The sequence below is a fragment of the Gobio gobio genome (genome assembly GCF_949357685.1).
Source record: "Gobio gobio genome assembly, chromosome: 7".
Taxonomy (NCBI): Eukaryota; Metazoa; Chordata; class Actinopteri; order Cypriniformes; family Gobionidae; genus Gobio; species Gobio gobio.
Window position 1 is genome coordinate 2,918,388 of NC_137103.1, and position 17,302 is coordinate 2,935,689.

General features: G+C 38.5%; 1 protein-coding gene across 1 annotated transcript; it reads right to left on the reverse strand.

Annotated features, from left to right (window-relative positions):
- Positions 1–595: 595 nt before the first annotated feature.
- Positions 596–16,710, reverse strand: LOC307129405 (uncharacterized protein). The gene is made up of 3 exons (XM_079821801.1): positions 16,632–16,710; positions 15,837–15,963; positions 596–1,875 (listed from the first exon to the last, which is right to left on the reverse strand). Exons 2-3 carry the CDS (start codon positions 15,916–15,918, stop codon positions 860–862), a joined length of 1,098 nt encoding a protein of 365 aa, XP_079677927.1. The 5' UTR covers positions 15,919–15,963; positions 16,632–16,710; the 3' UTR covers positions 596–859.
- Positions 16,711–17,302: the final 592 nt, after the last annotated feature.

A 17,302-nucleotide genomic window follows, 5' to 3' on the forward strand; every position in this document is an offset into this window, starting at 1 on the left:
TAGAACAGGAGAAGGAAACTTAAAGGGACCAGGCAGTGCACCCCACAGAGTGCACACTGGAAACGCAGAGCAGGTGATAACAGGATGAAATCCTCGTCTGCCAAACACATAGGATGGTACAGGACTAGAAGAGCAGAGGAGTGGCCTTTTATTGTGGCCAGCCTAAGGCACACCTGTGCAATAATCATGCTGTCTAATCAGCATCTTGATATGCCACACCTGTGAGGTGGATGGATTAGCTCGGCAAAGGAGAAGTGCTCACTAACACAGATTTAGACAGATTTGTGAAAATATTTTGAGAGAAATAGGTCTTTTGTGTACATAGAAACACAGCTCATGAAAAAAGGGGGAAAACACAAAAGTGTTGGTTTATATTTTTGTTCAGATTAAATAGCAAGGTGATCAGGGCAAAGGAGGAACAGGTGTGAGATGGGCGTAGAGCGCAACCGCTGGTGAAGATAGAGGACAGAAGGAAACAAGCCAAATCAAACTTAACTCCTGACATCAGCAGGTTCAATATGGTTCGGTTATAGGTGGGATTTAGGGAATTATGATTTTAATAAATACACAGGGAACATGTTTGCTTTTTTATTTTGTACTAGGTAGATTCAGTTACATTGTGATGATTCACAGTAAGACATAAGTTTAACTAATACTTTGATTCCAAATTATCAATATATAGAATGGAGTGACACCTCTATTCAATCAAAATTGAAGGCCAAAGAGTTGATGTGTCCAGAAGAGTTCATATGTGCATGGCAGCAAAACAAAGCCTCAAGGCAAAAATAAAGTGAAGGATGTGTGAGTGATTGAATGATATCTAAGGCTTAGCTCTGTTGTGAAGCACTTTCCACACTGATCACAAACAAACACTTTTGTCCAGTGTGCTATCTTTAATGTGGGTATTAAGATATTTTTTATTTGTAAAACTCTGTCCACAATGAGAGCAAGTATAAGGCCTTTCTCCAGTGTGACGTCTCATGTGGACATTAAGGTTTCCTTTTTGACTGAAACACTTTCCACACTGATCACATTGGAATGGTTTCTCTCCAGTGTGAATCTTTTTATGAAATCTAAGGCGTCTTTCTGTTGTGAAGCTCTTTCCACACTGATCACATACAATCAGCTTTTCTCCAGTGTGAATACTCATATGGTTACTAAGGGATTTATGATGTGCAAAACTTTGTCCACAATGAGAGCAAGTATAAGGCTTTTCTCCAGTGTGAATTCTCATGTGGACAATAAGGTTTACTTTTTGACTGAAACTCTTTCCACACTGTTGGCAGGTGAAAGGCTTTTCTCCAGTGTGAATGCTCATATGGAGTTGAAGGCTGTGTGTTTGACTGAAACTCTTTCCACACTGTTGGCAGGGGAATGGACTTTCTCCAGTGTGAAGTCTCATATGGACCTTAAGGTTTCCTTTTCGATTGAAACTCTTTCCACACTGTTGGCAGGTGAATTGTTTCTCTCCAGTGTGAATTCTCATGTGGACCTTAAGGTGTCCATTTTGACTGAAACTTTTTCCACACTGTTGGCAAGTGAATTTTTTCTCTCCAGCGTGAAGTCTCATGTGGACCTTAAGGTGTCCTTTTCGATTGAATCTCTTTCCACACTGTTGGCATATGAAAGGCTTTTCTCCAGCGTGAATGCTCATATGGAGTTTAAGGCTTTGTGTTTGAGTGAACCTTTTCCCACACTGATGGCAGATACAACTGTTAGATTTGGTCTTCTGAGCTCTTTTTTGTGAAGAATTGATTTCAGTCTGTGTGGATGGTTTTTCTCCGATCAGGAAATCATGTTTCTCATCTTTCTTTTCCATATTATTCAGTTCTTGACTCTCTTCAGTCTTCAGTTCCTCTTTCAGCGGCATCAGGTCTAAAGTGAAAAAATGCCAATACAGGTTTACACTAGTTTAATGGCACAAAACAACAGACATAAAACCAACACAAGGCATCAAAACCTATTGCAATAAGACAATTTTTGGTTTAAGGACATAAAACACATGTTTTCCCCCCCTTAATTTACCTTTTATTTCCCATGTTCTCTTCATACTTGTAGAATATAAGTAAGGAATATTATATATTGCTTATGCTATGGTTACCACACCTAAGTTACCATTGTTTTGATGATTTATTTCAAGACATTAGTAAGGTCTTTAAAACACTATTGTGCAGGACTAATTTCTTACGCATCTAAACCCAAGTCTCAGTCATTTTAGAGCTTGTAATGGAGGCTTGAGTCATTGATAGCAGACTAATGCAGTTATCAATGCAGTGAGTTAGAGAGAGAGTTAGCATATGTGAATTACCTCAGGCTCTGCGTCTCTTTCAACAGTGTTCAGCAACAGCGTCTACTAATACGGAACTGTAGGACCAGTGCCATTATTACCACGCTACAAGTGAGCTTTTAAGTTGCTAAACGACAACATGTTTTTGTGCGAGTGTATGTGTGTGTGAGTGGGAGAGCAGAGAGAGCATGTGCATTTCATACATTATTAAATGTAATTTTGTGGGAAAAACATGTAAATAATTTGTTGTCTTTATCCTATTGTTTACTATATTTCTTTGCTTCGTCAGTGTTGCTGTGGGTTTTGGTTCTTTTGCTGTTGTCGGCTATGAAGGCATTTGGAACATGTGGAAATCCACATATGGACTGACCCTTGGGGCAGTGCTACAAATGTAAAGATCAATGCTGTAGGTCCTATCTAGACAGAGATGAAACTACTTCAGAAGCAGAGACCAGACAGAGCAAATCTGCCCAGGTAAAAGACACTGGTTTAAAGACAGAGAAACCGCACCATGGAAAAATACACATATTGGATTACCAAGAGGAAAATCACAACACATGGGGCATCTAGTCCAGTACAGGGGCTGACCAAGTGGGCATGCACTTGAGTACTGGAACTGCCAAAGGATGCTTAGAGGAGCCTCAATCCAGGTTTTGCCAAGTGGGGAACTCAGGAACTTGGGAGGATTTAACCTCCTGGCGCCTCTCAGGAACTGGCGACCAGGTCATGCTTTCCGAGTGGTGTGCTGCAATGGGACAGCCTCCGCTCCAGCACTTCTTGCAGGAAGGAAAGTACAGAATCAATCAGGGATTATCTGGGGGTCTTCCTGACAGGAAGATCACCACTCAGCAAACAGACTCCACTTCAAAGCATAAGCTCACCTAGCAGAGGGTATAGTGATAGTGTCTCTCGTTGGTGGTAGGCCACTTAAGTGCCATATGGTGCCCCGTCCCTAAGAAAGAAGGCATTTCCTCAGGGGATTTCGTCAAGCCAGGTCCAGGTGACCCCCAGCCAAGCTGTGTGCCAATGCGTGCATGGGGGCCTCGGTCAGGGAGTAAAAGAGCTGGCAGTGGGTGGACTCCTGGGAGGCAAACAGGTCTACCTGTGCATCCCTGAATCAACTCCAGATCAGCTGGACCACCACGGGATGGAGTCTCCCTTCATTACAGCATGCTTATTTTCATGCTGTAACTAATAGTAAAGAGTAAGAGATGATCTGTTTGATATTTCACACACATTAAAGGGCGCAAGATCACAACAGATCGAGAGACATCTATGGTCTCACTCCAGTCTATGGGAGATTAACCCCTTTCCGATTCCTCTGAGGTTCCTCTATCTGTGGACATGATACCTTGGCAATGCCGCTTTATTTGCTTAGCAAAGGTTTGCCTGGATGAGTCCATCTTGATTTTCCGACATGTGTCCGGAAATATGGTCACCTCGGGTGTGACATCATTCCCAGCTCAGACTTCCGAGGTTATTATTTACCTTGTGAGTTCACTCAGGTAACTGTGATGTTCCTGGCCCGGATAATGCACTTGCAGCTGAACGTATTGTGGAAAGTTATAACAATGCTGTCTCCATCTTTTTGCTCTGAGACTTTAATAGCTGTGATGTTGGATAATTTCTGCCACAGCTAGAACAATATGTTACAGTTGCAACACGTTTGAAAGGAATGCAGGATTTGTGTTTTGGTAATATATCCGGTGCATATGTCTCTAAATCCCTTCCTCCCCTTGGCTTCTCAGACCATAATGTAATTTTACTGTTGCCAAAATACAGACAGAGATTGAAAACACATAAGATTCAAACAAAGACCATTAAGGTCTGGAATAATGACTATGTGGAAACTGACTGGGATATGTTTTTTCGGAGCAGTGAGGGGAATCTGGATTTACTTAATCACTCAATTTGCTCACATATGTCTTTCGGTGCTGGTAATGTTATCCCGACTAAGGAAGTCAGACTATATCCAAACAATAAGCCATGGGTTAGTAAAGATATGAAGCACTGTATTAATTTAAAGAAAATAGCATTTATTGAAGGTGACAAAAGACGTGTAAATGAATTGAGGAAGGAATTAAGGAGTAAAACAAGGTCAGCCAAGCTTCGTTATAAAGATAGGATGGAGGAGAGATTTACAGGAGGGAACACTAAAGCCGCAAGATCCTACTGCCTTTGTGGAGCAAACGAATACTTGTTATGGTTGCTCAGCTCTTCCAATGGTCATTGAACACTGGCTATGTTCCTAAAGCATGGAATGAGACTATTATAATTCCTGTACCTAAAAAAAACTAATGCTAGAGACATGGAGAATTTCAGACCGATGGCACATCTTTGTAAATGTATGTAGAGGGTGGAGTGAGGAGAGCTCACTGCCAGTGTAGGTCAGTGGTTGGACCCACTCCAGTTTGCTTACAAGGCGAAAAGGGGAGTTGAGGATGCTTGTCTAACTCTTTTAGACACTGCTACTAGACATTTGGATACTCCAAATTCACTTTGTTAGGATTTTATTCATGGATTTTACATCTGCTTTTAACACAGTCAATATTCATTTAATTATTGGACCGTCTTCAAGGTCTACAAGTTAACTTAACTCTGGTGCAATGGATTAAGGACTTTTTAACGAACAGACCCCAATGTGTTAGAATGTGTGATCATAAATCTAGTATTATTACCATAAATACTGGGGTCCCACAAGGTTGTGTTTGGTCACCCATTTTATTTTCCATATACACAAATGAAATCAGATGTGGAATTAAGGGGATGTCACTTTAGAAATACACAGATGACATGGTTTTGGTGGCCTGCATGACAGATAAGCAGTCCCTGGCTGTATACAGCCAGTTTGTTGAATCTATGGTTGGATGGTTCTTTGACAGTTCCTTAGTGCTGAATATAAGAAAGACCAAAGAACTGTGCTGTGGGGGAGTTCATCCATCCAAAACTACTTCTTCGGCCCTTTCTGAACCACTTAGGTTGGGGGTGGTCAGGAAGTGGAACAGGTTGAGTCCTTTACATATTTGGGTACTGTGATTGACAGTAAACTGTCCTTTCTGCAACATGTGAATTGTACAGTATAAGAAGGCTCAGCAACGCTTATTTTTTCTGACACAGCTGAAAGGCATTAATGTTAGACAGGATATTAAGATAACAGTGTATCGGTCACGTGATGACTCCGATCTTTCGAATATTCCTATCATTGACACGGCATCCTCAATAAACCCGTCTCCGGTGTGATGACTCCAATCTTTCGAATATTCCTATCTAATAATTGCCTCATCGACACGGCATCCTCAATAAACCCGTCTCTGGCGTGATGACTCCAATCTTTCGAATATTCCTATCTAATAATTGCCTCATCGACACGGCATCCTCAATAAACCTGTCTCTGGCGTGATGACTCCAATCTTTCGAATATTCCTATCTAATAATTGCCTCATCGACACGGCATCCTCAATAAACCCGTCTCCGGCGTGATGACTCTGATCTTTCGAATATTCCTATCTAATAATTGCCACACTGACACGGCATCCTCAATAAACCCGTCTCTGGCGTGATGACTCTGATCTTTCGAATATTCCTATCTAATAATTGCCTCATCGACACGGCATCCTCAATAAACCCGTCTCCGGCGTGATGACTCTGATCTTTCGAATATTCCTATCTAATAATTGCCACACTGACACGGCATCCTCAATAAACCCGTCTCTGGCGTGATGACTCTGATCTTTCGAATATTCCTATCTAATAATTGCCTCATCGACACAGCATCCTCAATAAACCCGTCTCCGGTGTGATGACTCCGATCTTTCGAATATTCCTATCTAATAATTGCCTCATCGACACAGCATCCTCAATAAACCCGTCTCCGGTGTGATGACTCCGATCTTTTGAATATTCCTATCTAATAATTGCCACACTGACACGGCATCCTCAATAAACCCGTCTCAGGCGTGATGACTCCGATCTTTCGAATATTCCTATCTAATAATTGCCTCACTGACACGGCATCCTCAATAAACACGTCTCCGGCGTGATGACTCCGATCTTTCGAATATTCCTATCTAATAATTGCCTCACTGACACGGCATCCTCAATAAACACGTCTCCGGCGTGATGACTCCGATCTTTCGAATATTCCTATCTAACAATTGCCTCATTGACACGGCATCCTCAATAAACACGTCTCCGGCGTGATGACTCCGATCTTTCGAATATTCCCATCTAATAATTGCCTCATCGACACGGCATCCTCAATAAACCCGTCTCCGGCGTGATGACTCCGATCTTTCGAATATTCCCATCTAATAATTGCCTCATCGACATGGCATCCTCAATAAACCCGTCTCCGGCGTGATGACTGATCTTTCGAATATTCCTATCTAATAATTGCCTCATCGACACGGCATCCTCAATAAACCCATCTCCGGCGTGATGACTCTGATCTTTTGAATATTCTTATCTAATAATTGCCTCATCGACACGGCATCCTCAGTAAACCCGTCTCCGGCGTGATGACTCTGATCTTTTGAATATTCCTATCTAATAATTGCCTCATCGACACGGCATCCTCAGTAAACCCATCTCCGGCGTGATGACTCTGATCTTTCGAATATTCCTATCTAATAATTGCCTCATCGACACGGCATCCTCAATAAACCCATCTCCGGCGTGATGACTCTGATCTTTTGAATATTCTTATCTAATAATTGCCTCATCGACACGGCATTCTCAATAAACCCATCTCCGGCGTGATGACTCTGATCTTTTGAATATTCCTATCTAATAATTGCCTCATCGACACGGCATCCTCAGTAAACCCGTCTCCGGCGTGATGACTCTGATCTTTCGAATATTCCTATCTAATAATTGTCTCATCGACACGGCATCCTCAATAAACCCATCTCCGGTGTGATGACTCTGATCTTTCGAATATTCCTATCTAATAATTGCCTCATCGACACGGCATCCTCAATAAACCCGTCTCCGGCGTGATGACTCTGATCTTTTGAATATTATTCCTATCTAATAATTGTCTCATCGACACGGCATCCTCAATAAACCCATCTCCGGTGTGATGACTCTGATCTTTCGAATATTCATATCTAATAATTGCCTCATCGACACGGCATCCTCAATAAACCCGTCTCCGGCGTGATGACTGATCTTTCGAATATTCCTATCTAATAATTGCCTCATCGACATGGCATCCTCAATAAACACGTCTCCGGCGTGATGACTCTGATCTTTCGAATATTCCTATCTAATAATTGCCTCATTGATACGGCATCCTCAATAAACCTGTCTCCGGTGTGATGACTCTGATCTTTTGAATATTCCTATCTAATAATTGCCTCATTGATACGGCATCCTCAATAAACCTGTCTCCGGCGTGATGACTCTGATCTTTCGAATATTCCTATCTAATAATTGCCTCATTGATACGGCATCCTCAATAAACCTGTCTCCGGTGTGATGACTCTGATCTTTTGAATATTCCTATCTAATAATTGTCTCATTGACACGGCATCCTCAATAAACCCATCTCCGGTGTGATGACTCTGATCTTTCGAATATTCCTATCTAATAATTGCCTCATCGACATGGCATCCTCAATAAACCCGTCTCCGGCGTGATGACTCTGATCTTTCGAATATTCCTATCTAATAATTGCCTCATCGACATGGCATCCTCAATAAACCTGTCTCCGGTGTGATGACTCTGATCTTTTGAATATTCCTATCTAATAATTGTCTCATCGACACGGCATCCTCAATAAACACGTCTCCGGCGTGATGACTCTGATCTTTCGAATATTCCTATCTAATAATTGCCTCATCGACATGGCATCCTCAATAAACCTGTCTCCGGTGTGATGACTCTGATCTTTTGAATATTCCTATCTAATAATTGCCTCATTGATACGGCATCCTCAATAAACCTGTCTCCGGCGTGATGACTCTGATCTTTCGAATATTCCTATCTAATAATTGCCTCATTGATACGGCATCCTCAATAAACCTGTCTCCGGTGTGATGACTCTGATCTTTTGAATATTCCTATCTAATAATTGTCTCATTGACACGGCATCCTCAATAAACCCATCTCCGGTGTGATGACTCTGATCTTTCGAATATTCCTATCTAATAATTGCCTCATCGACATGGCATCCTCAATAAACCTGTCTCCGGTGTGATGACTCTGATCTTTTGAATATTCCTATCTAATAATTGTCTCATCGACACGGCATCCTCAATAAACACGTCTCCGGCGTGATGACTCTGATCTTTCGAATATTCCTATCTAATAATTGCCTCACCGACACGGCATCCTCAATAAACCCATCTCCGGTGTGATGACTCTGATCTTTCGAATATTCCTATCTAATAATTGCCTCATCGACATGGCATCCTCAATAAACCCGTCTCTGGCGTGATGACTCTGATCTTTTGAATATTCCTATCTAATAATTGCCTCATCGACACAGCATCCTCAATAAACCCATCTCCGGCGTGATGACTCTGATATTTCGAATATTCCTATCTAATAATTGTCTCATCGACACGGCATCCTCAATAAACACGTCTCCGGCGTGATGACTCTGATCTTTCGAATATTCCTATCTAATAATTGCCTCACCGACACGGCATCCTCAATAAACCCATCTCCGGTGTGATGACTCTGATCTTTCGAATATTCCTATCTAATAATTGCCTCATCGACATGGCATCCTCAATAAACCCGTCTCTGGCGTGATGACTCTGATCTTTTGAATATTCCTATCTAATAATTGCCTCATCGACACAGCATCCTCAATAAACCCATCTCCGGCGTGATGACTCTGATCTTTCGAATATTCCTATCTAATAATTGCCTCATTGATACGGCATCCTCAATAAACCCGTCTCTGGCGTGATGACTCTGATCTTTTGAATATTCCTATCTAATAATTGCCTCATCGACACAGCATCCTCAATAAACCCATCTCCAGCGTGATGACTCTGATATTTCGAATATTCCTATCTAATAATTGCCTCATCGACACGGCATCCTCAATAAACCCGTCTCAGGCGTGATGACTCTGATCTTTCGAATATTCCTATCTAATAATTGCCTCATCGACACGGCATCCTAAATAAACCCGTCTCCGGCGTGATGACTCTGATATTTCGAATATTCCTATCTAATAATTGCCTCATCGACACGGCATCCTCAATAAACACGTCTCCGGCGTGATGACTCTGATCTTTCGAATATTCCTATCTAATAATTGCCTCATTGATACGGCATCCTCAATGCACAACGACTGCCAAATTTCAAATGGAAAAGCAAAGTCTGTTTACAATTGCATCTCCAATGTCTTACAAGTTATGACCCTGACATTTTGAAATAGCAATAGAAAATCATCTATTTGCTATTTCTTTTCCTCTGTGTCCTGCCACAACCAGCACAAAATTAAAATGGAATCGCAATCCTCTTTGTACTTGCATTTCCGATGTCTAACACAGTCAATCAGTCTTGAGGGCGGGGCTTATTGATGTAGTCTCATAAAATGATATTTTCATGCCATGGGACCTTTAAACAAGGTTAAGTGATTGTGTGTGGGTTGTAGAATCATGCACAATTGTTGTTTATATTTTTAGTAATTTAAAATGTATAAGATGTCTCTTTTAATAATGTATTATGAGTTTGTTGATTGCTGTACGTATCGTTGATTTGTATGGTTGTGTGAGACTCTTAACCTAAGAAAAAGATTGCTTATAATTTGATTATATTTTTCATATTTTATTACTGGCAGTTCACTTGTCTTTAACAATATTTGAAATTGTATGAATTAGACTAGTAGTTTTTGGTGTCATAACTGTATTTATTATGAGTATGGGTGGAGGGCCAGTGAAAATTTTGGCAAGGCAAGTAAAACTGGTCCGACCAGTTCAGTAGAAAAATCCTTAGCATTGAGACCTGCAATACAAAGCGGGCAAACTTAAACTTTAAATGGTGGACTCGAGAAACAGGGCCTCAGGATTATTTCTATAATACATTATATTTCCATAATAACACTAGTTATTCATGTTAGAAATACACCTAAAGAAAACAAATGTTCAGCCAGCGGTACAGAACAAACATGACCTGTGATTGGTCACTTAATGAGTCATCTTTAAATGAAGAAATGAAGCTGGAATCAGGCTTTTAATAAAGAAAAGGGAGGACAAGCTGCAGGAGGACAAACAGCTACAAAATCACCTGCCAATGGAGTGATCCGAGAAAATGTACAGGCAAAATATTTCTGATCATCTATTAAACAATTACATTATTTTAGTTTTAAATACATATATATTTATCATTATGACAATAGTATTATTTAGCTACAAGTGACAAACAGCATTCGCTCGCAGCATCATAAGGCATCTTTACACAGCAGACGCGGCACAGAAATCGATTTTGAAGTGGCATAACATCACAAAAATGTGCATTTACACAGACCGTTTAATGACCGTCTCTGAAGTGGCATAAATGCATTTACACAGGAATGAAAATCGCGGGAAACAATGCTTTGAACATTACAACAGTTTTGACAAAGTGTTATAAATTAATAAAAAAAAATGGAATATATAAAAATAACATAAAAAATACAGAATTTTTTATTATTTTCCTCTGCGTGCTGACGCTTTTGATGTTTGTCATGATTCTGTATAGGCTTGTAGGCTACGATATAGCCTAGTTGTTTTATATTTCGTAATTAAATTGTGCCTGATTGAACAAATGCTATAAAAAAATATATATTATTACGGGTAGATCACTGCAGGATTTAAAGTGGACGAAAGTTTTTTTTTAAAGAAACAGTCACTTTGGAGCAGTCGCAACAAATGAAAAATTATAGCGTTTCAAGACAGCAGATATATCAGCAAATATCAAATCTAATATCAAATATCGTTCTCAAAGAGATAATTTTTGGAATACAATATTACAATGGACAAACACAGTGACGCCTACTGGGTTAGCATGAGGGAAATGTTGCAGTGCGTTGATCTGCCAGACTCTTTCATAGAAGATTACAAACGGGAAACGCCAATTTATTACACATGATGATGGTTTACTTGACGATGTGAGTTAGAGCCCTACACAAGCCACAAATCTAGGCCCTAGCCTGGCCCGTGCTGACAGCTTATCAAAATTTTCGGCCTGAGTCCGACTGGAGGCCGTTTTTAATCCTCCCTTTATCCTCCCTATTAAGCTACACATTGTTGCAGCCATTCAAATAGTTCAGATTTGTTTTTAATGTCAAAGTAGTTATATTTCGTTTCGTTTCTTTATTAAGTTAATTTAGAAAAATGTTTGAAGTATTTTTTGGTTCGTTAAATTAAAGTTAAAAGATGAAATTAAAAGATTATAATATTTAAACATAGCCCAACTAGGCGATATGAAACTAAATAGGCTACGTTTTCTTTAACCCTCTGTCCGACCAAGTCGTCTGCGCCTTCTGATGGATTTTTTCCTTATTCCAGCGGAAACTCACAATACTCCGTCATTTTTAGGCATACAGATAAGTGCAAGACATAATTATAAACAGTAAACTGTCTACTTTTATTTGTGTACACTCAATAACAGCAAAGGCCGTGGACTTATTTTGCACTCAACTCCAAACGCTGTCTTCATTTCAAAAGCATTTCTAAATTCAGTTTATATTTCCAACAAACGAAATTCCAAGCCAAAATAACGAAGTGGTAAAAAAACCCTTTGAGTTATCACCATGCAAATTCAAACTTTTCGCTCGTCTCTGTATGTGCCAATGTGTCACACCTGGCGTATGTAAAGTGGATCATTCTTTACAGATGATGGTATGTTTGGACAGAAGACGAGTTCTTTATTAAACTCAAAAAACAATAGAACATAAAATGCCACAATTTATCATCATAACACCTCATATGTGCCGCTCAAGTATAAGGTGCTTTCCTTGCCATCAGTGCTATAACACACACACACACACACGTCTCTTACCATTAATAATAATGGCGCGCGGTGGCTGGGATATAGGCTACATAAACCTAACAACATATGTAGCATGATTTTTGGAATGATTTATCACGAGAGGAAAACAAATTGTTTTAGTCGCATAACATCAGTTAATGGAAACGCTGTCATTTCGCAAATATTTTTTTATCGACTTTTAGAAAATATCGCAAAAGTTTTGCGCAAATCTGTAATGGAAACGCGCCGCATGTTTGATCAATTTAGCCTCTCAAATCAACACTTGACTTGTCTTGCCTATAATAAAATCCATAGATATAAAACACTTCAAGCATCACAATGTTAGCTTAAACATTTATCACCACCACCACCACCACAAAAGGGTATTTTTGACAAGCTGAGGCTGATGCTGCTCGCAAACGAAACGGGCTACACAATCTAAACTAATAAAAATTAAAACATGCAGGTTGTCTTACACCTCTCCGCAAAATGAATATAATTCCGATCTTCAATTCCCAATTCCCTTCAATTTAAATGTGAGTACAGGACTCTTTTACCTTAATTCCTAGATGGTTTGTCTCCTGCTTCTTTATTCTCTCACCTCGTGAGCTGACGACAGGCAGTTGTCATGACAATGGGGTAGTTTAAGGCGGCACAAGTTTGCGTTCATTTACACTGAATCAAAGCCGTTTCAGCATCGCCTTTGATACTAGGGGCCGAGGTGGATCAGACCCGGCATATTTTAAGTCTGCTTTAATGCGGCATTGCGTCTTTACACAGAATTTTGAGCAGACACAGAGACACTTCGTTTGCGAGCAGCATCAGCCTCAGCTTGTCAAAAATACCCTTTTGTGGTGGTGGTGATAAATGTTTAGAGCCGCCTTAACTCGGCTGTGTAAAGATGCCTATATACGAGCTAATCTAGGCCTTTATTAACCCCCGGAGCTGTGTGGAGCACTTTTATGATGGACAGATGCACTTTTATGATGGACAGATGCACTTTTATGATGGATGGATGCACTTTTATGATGGACAGATGCACTTTTATGATGGATAGATGCACTTTTATGATGGACAGATGCACTTTTATGATGGATAGATACACTTTTATGATGGATGGATGCACTTTTATGATGGACAGATGCACTTTTATGATGGATAGATACACTTTTATGATGGATGGATGCATTTTTATGATGGATAGATACACTTTTATGATGGATGGATGCATTTTTATGATGGATAGATGCACTTTTATGATGGATGGATGCACTTTTATGATGGATAGATGCACTTTTATGATGGATGGATGCACTTTTATGATGGATAGATGCACTTTTATGATGATAGATGCACTTTTATGATGGATAGATACACTTTTATGATGGATGGATGCACTTTTATGATGGATAGATGCACTTTTATGATGGATAGATGCACTTTTATGATGGATGGATGCACTTTTATGATGGATAGATGCACTTTTATGATGATAGATGCACTTTTATGATGGATAGATACACTTTTATGATGATAGATGCACTTTTATGATGGATAGATGCACTTTTATGATGGATGGATGCACTTTTATGATGGATAGATGCACTTTTATGATGGATGGATGCACTTTTATGATGGATAGATGCACTTTTATGATGATAGATGCACTTTTATGATGGATAGATACACTTTTATGATGGATGGATGCACTTTTATGATGGATAGATGCACTTTTATGATGGATAGATGCACTTTTATGATGGATGGATGCACTTTTATGATGGATGGATGCACTTTTATGATGGATAGATGCACTTTTATGATGGATGGATGCACTTTTATGATGGATAGATGCACTTTTATGATGGATGGATGCACTTTTATGATGGATGGATGCACTTTTATGATGGATAGATGCACTTTTATGATGGATAGATACACTTTTATGATGGATGGATGCACTTTTATGATGGATAGATGCACTTTTATGATGGATAGATGCACTTTTATGATGGATAGATGCACTTTTATGATGGATGGATGCACTTTTATGATGGATGGATGCACTTTTATGATGGATAAATGCACTTTTATGATGGATGGATGCATTTTTATGATGGATGGATGCACTTTTATGATGATAGATGCACTTTTATGATGGACAGATGCACTTTTATGATGGATGAATGTACTTTTATGATGGACAGATGCACTTTTATGATGGATAGATGCACTTTTATGATGGATAGATACACTTTTATGATGGATGGATGCATTTTTATGATGGATGGATGCACTTTTATGATGGATAGATGCACTTTTATGATGGATAGATGGATAGATAGATGCACTTTTATGATAGATAGATGCACTTTTATGATGGATAGATGCACTTTTATGATGGATAGATGCACTCTTATGATGGATGGATGGATAGATAGATGCACTTTTATGATAGATAGATGCACTTTTATGATGGATAGATGCACTTTTATGATGGATAGATGCATTTTTATGATGGATGGATGCACTTTTATGATGGATAGATGCACTTTTATGATGGATAGATGGATATATGCACTTTTATGATGGATAGATGCACTTTTATGATGGATGGGTGCACTTTTATGATGGATAGATGCACTTTTATGATGGATAGATGCACTCTTATGATGGATGGATGGATAGATAGATGCACTTTTATGATAGATAGATGCACTTTTATGATGGATAGATGCACTTTTATGATGGATAGATGCACTCTTATGATGGATGGATGGATAGATAGATGCACTTTTATGATAGATAGATGCACTTTTATGATGGATAGATGCACTTTTATGATGGATAGATGCACTTTTATGATGATAGATGCACTTTTATGATGGATAGATGCACTTTTATGATGGATAGATGCACTTTTATGATGGATATATGCACTTTTATGATGGATAGATGCACTTTTATGATGGATAGATGCACTCTTATGATGGATGGATGGATAGATAGATGCACTTTTATGATAGATAGATGCACTTTTATGATGGATAGATGCACTTTTATGATGGATAGATGCACTTTTATGATGGATAGATGCACTTTTATGATGGATATATGCACTTTTATGATGGATAGATGCACTTTTATGATGGATAGATGCACTCTTATGATGGATGGATGGATAGATAGATGCACTTTTATGATAGATAGATGCACTTTTATGATGGATAGATGCACTTTTATGATAGATAGATGCACTTTTATGATGGATAGATGCACTTTTATGATGGATAGATGCACTCTTATGATGGATGGATGGATAGATAGATGCACTTTTATGATAGATAGATGCACTTTTATGATGGATAGATGCACTTTTATGATGGATAGATGCACTTTTATGATGATAGATGCACTTTTATGATGGATAGATGCACTTTTATGATGGATAGATGCACTTTTATGATGACACTTTTATGACATGATTAAACCGCTTTAATTAGACACTCATATGACATTCTTCAAAAATAAAATTCATTTCTGTAGATCATTTTAATAAGGATCGTATGAAACTAACCTGTTTGTTCCTCAGTTTCTTCATGTTTCACACTGAACGCTTCAATCTTTATGTCTTCACTCTCTTCTTTAATAAACGCCATCTTTATAAGAGTGTGTCACGTGGATCAGATGAACCAGGAGCTTTCCTGTGTTTGGACAATTAATGTTTAATATTAATAATGATATAAAATAATTAACAGAAAGCTAAATAAACCTGAATCAGCTCTAGTTCAGTAGTCAGTGCACTGGTGAGGGAAACACAAATGACCTGATTAGACAAAAACACTCAAAACAAACAGTAGAAATTAATATAGACACTTCATATTTAGACATTATGTGATTTTTAATTATTTGTAGACTAGCTAAATTGATTACATTTCTCTTTAATGAAACATTTGCTATTGGTTTGTGAAAGTTGTCATTACATGTTTGTGTTTTATTCGTTTTCCAGAAATCGTTCAGTTCGAGAGAGTCGAATCAGTGAATCGGTTCAATTGACTCGGAGTAAAAAGCAAACCTCCGTTTCTCCATCACTCACTCCTCCAGCTGCAGAATTCGCGTTCACGATCAAATTAATATTAACATTAATATTATTGAGTATATGAGGAGCGAAATGAGACGCAGCTTTTCTGTTTTACTGTAATACACAAGTACACTCACGGGCTAAAGCACTTATTCACAATAACAACGCCCATTATGATCGAATAAACAATGTTTCGTTCAATAATAAATCTTTAATTTAGCATAGCTTGTAAAATAAACTATATAATTGATTGAGCGGATTTTGTGTTGATATAAAAGCTTTAAAACAAACCTTTCTTCAGGTGAATCACAACAGATGCGGGAACGCGCGCAGGCGTATGACGTCACATCGCCAGACCATAATAAAAGTCCCGTTCATGCGCTGCTGTCCAAAATCACAAATATCCATAGAATTTATATACAAAACACAGCAGTGGTCAAAAGTGATATCACGGGGGAATGTGTGTTTTTGATGACCATACAAGTTTAATTAATCCATTAAAATATGAGGAAAATATTTTATATATATTTTAAATATTTCAAAATATTAAGGAAGAACAAGACTAAACAAAAAAACTTCAAGGTCAAGGTATTTAACCATCAAAATCTTTTTTCAACACTGAATCTAATACCACAAATATTTAACAATTCAAAATGTGTGTTGGTCAATCTTATGTGCCATTAAAAGCATGTCAATTAATTCCTTTGTTTATTTTAAAGAAATGGTTGGTTATATGTTCAAATAATTAATATTTGTGACTAAAAAAACACTCTATTTGAAGACAAGGTGTATTTAATAAATAACACAAAGCCATTTTATTTTATTTTAAAGATGACGAAGCCTCAAGTTTATCCATTTTTTATAATTTCATTTATTAAACAATTTTATTTATGATGTACCAAACAAAACTGATAAAACAGTGGTATATTTTACAGTTTAAATGTACTTATTGTATATTATTT

What these genes read in the sequence shown, in the direction of transcription:
- LOC307129405 (XM_079821801.1), bottom strand. Translation starts at nt 15,918, where the DNA reads ATGGCGTTTATTAAAGAAGAGAGTGAAGACATAAAGATTGAAGCGTTC. An exon ending in AGAAACTGAGGAACAAACAG is followed by an intron (nt 1,876 to 15,836) that starts GTTAGTTTCATA and finishes TTTTCACTTTAG; the next exon opens with ACCTGATGCCGCTGAAAGAG.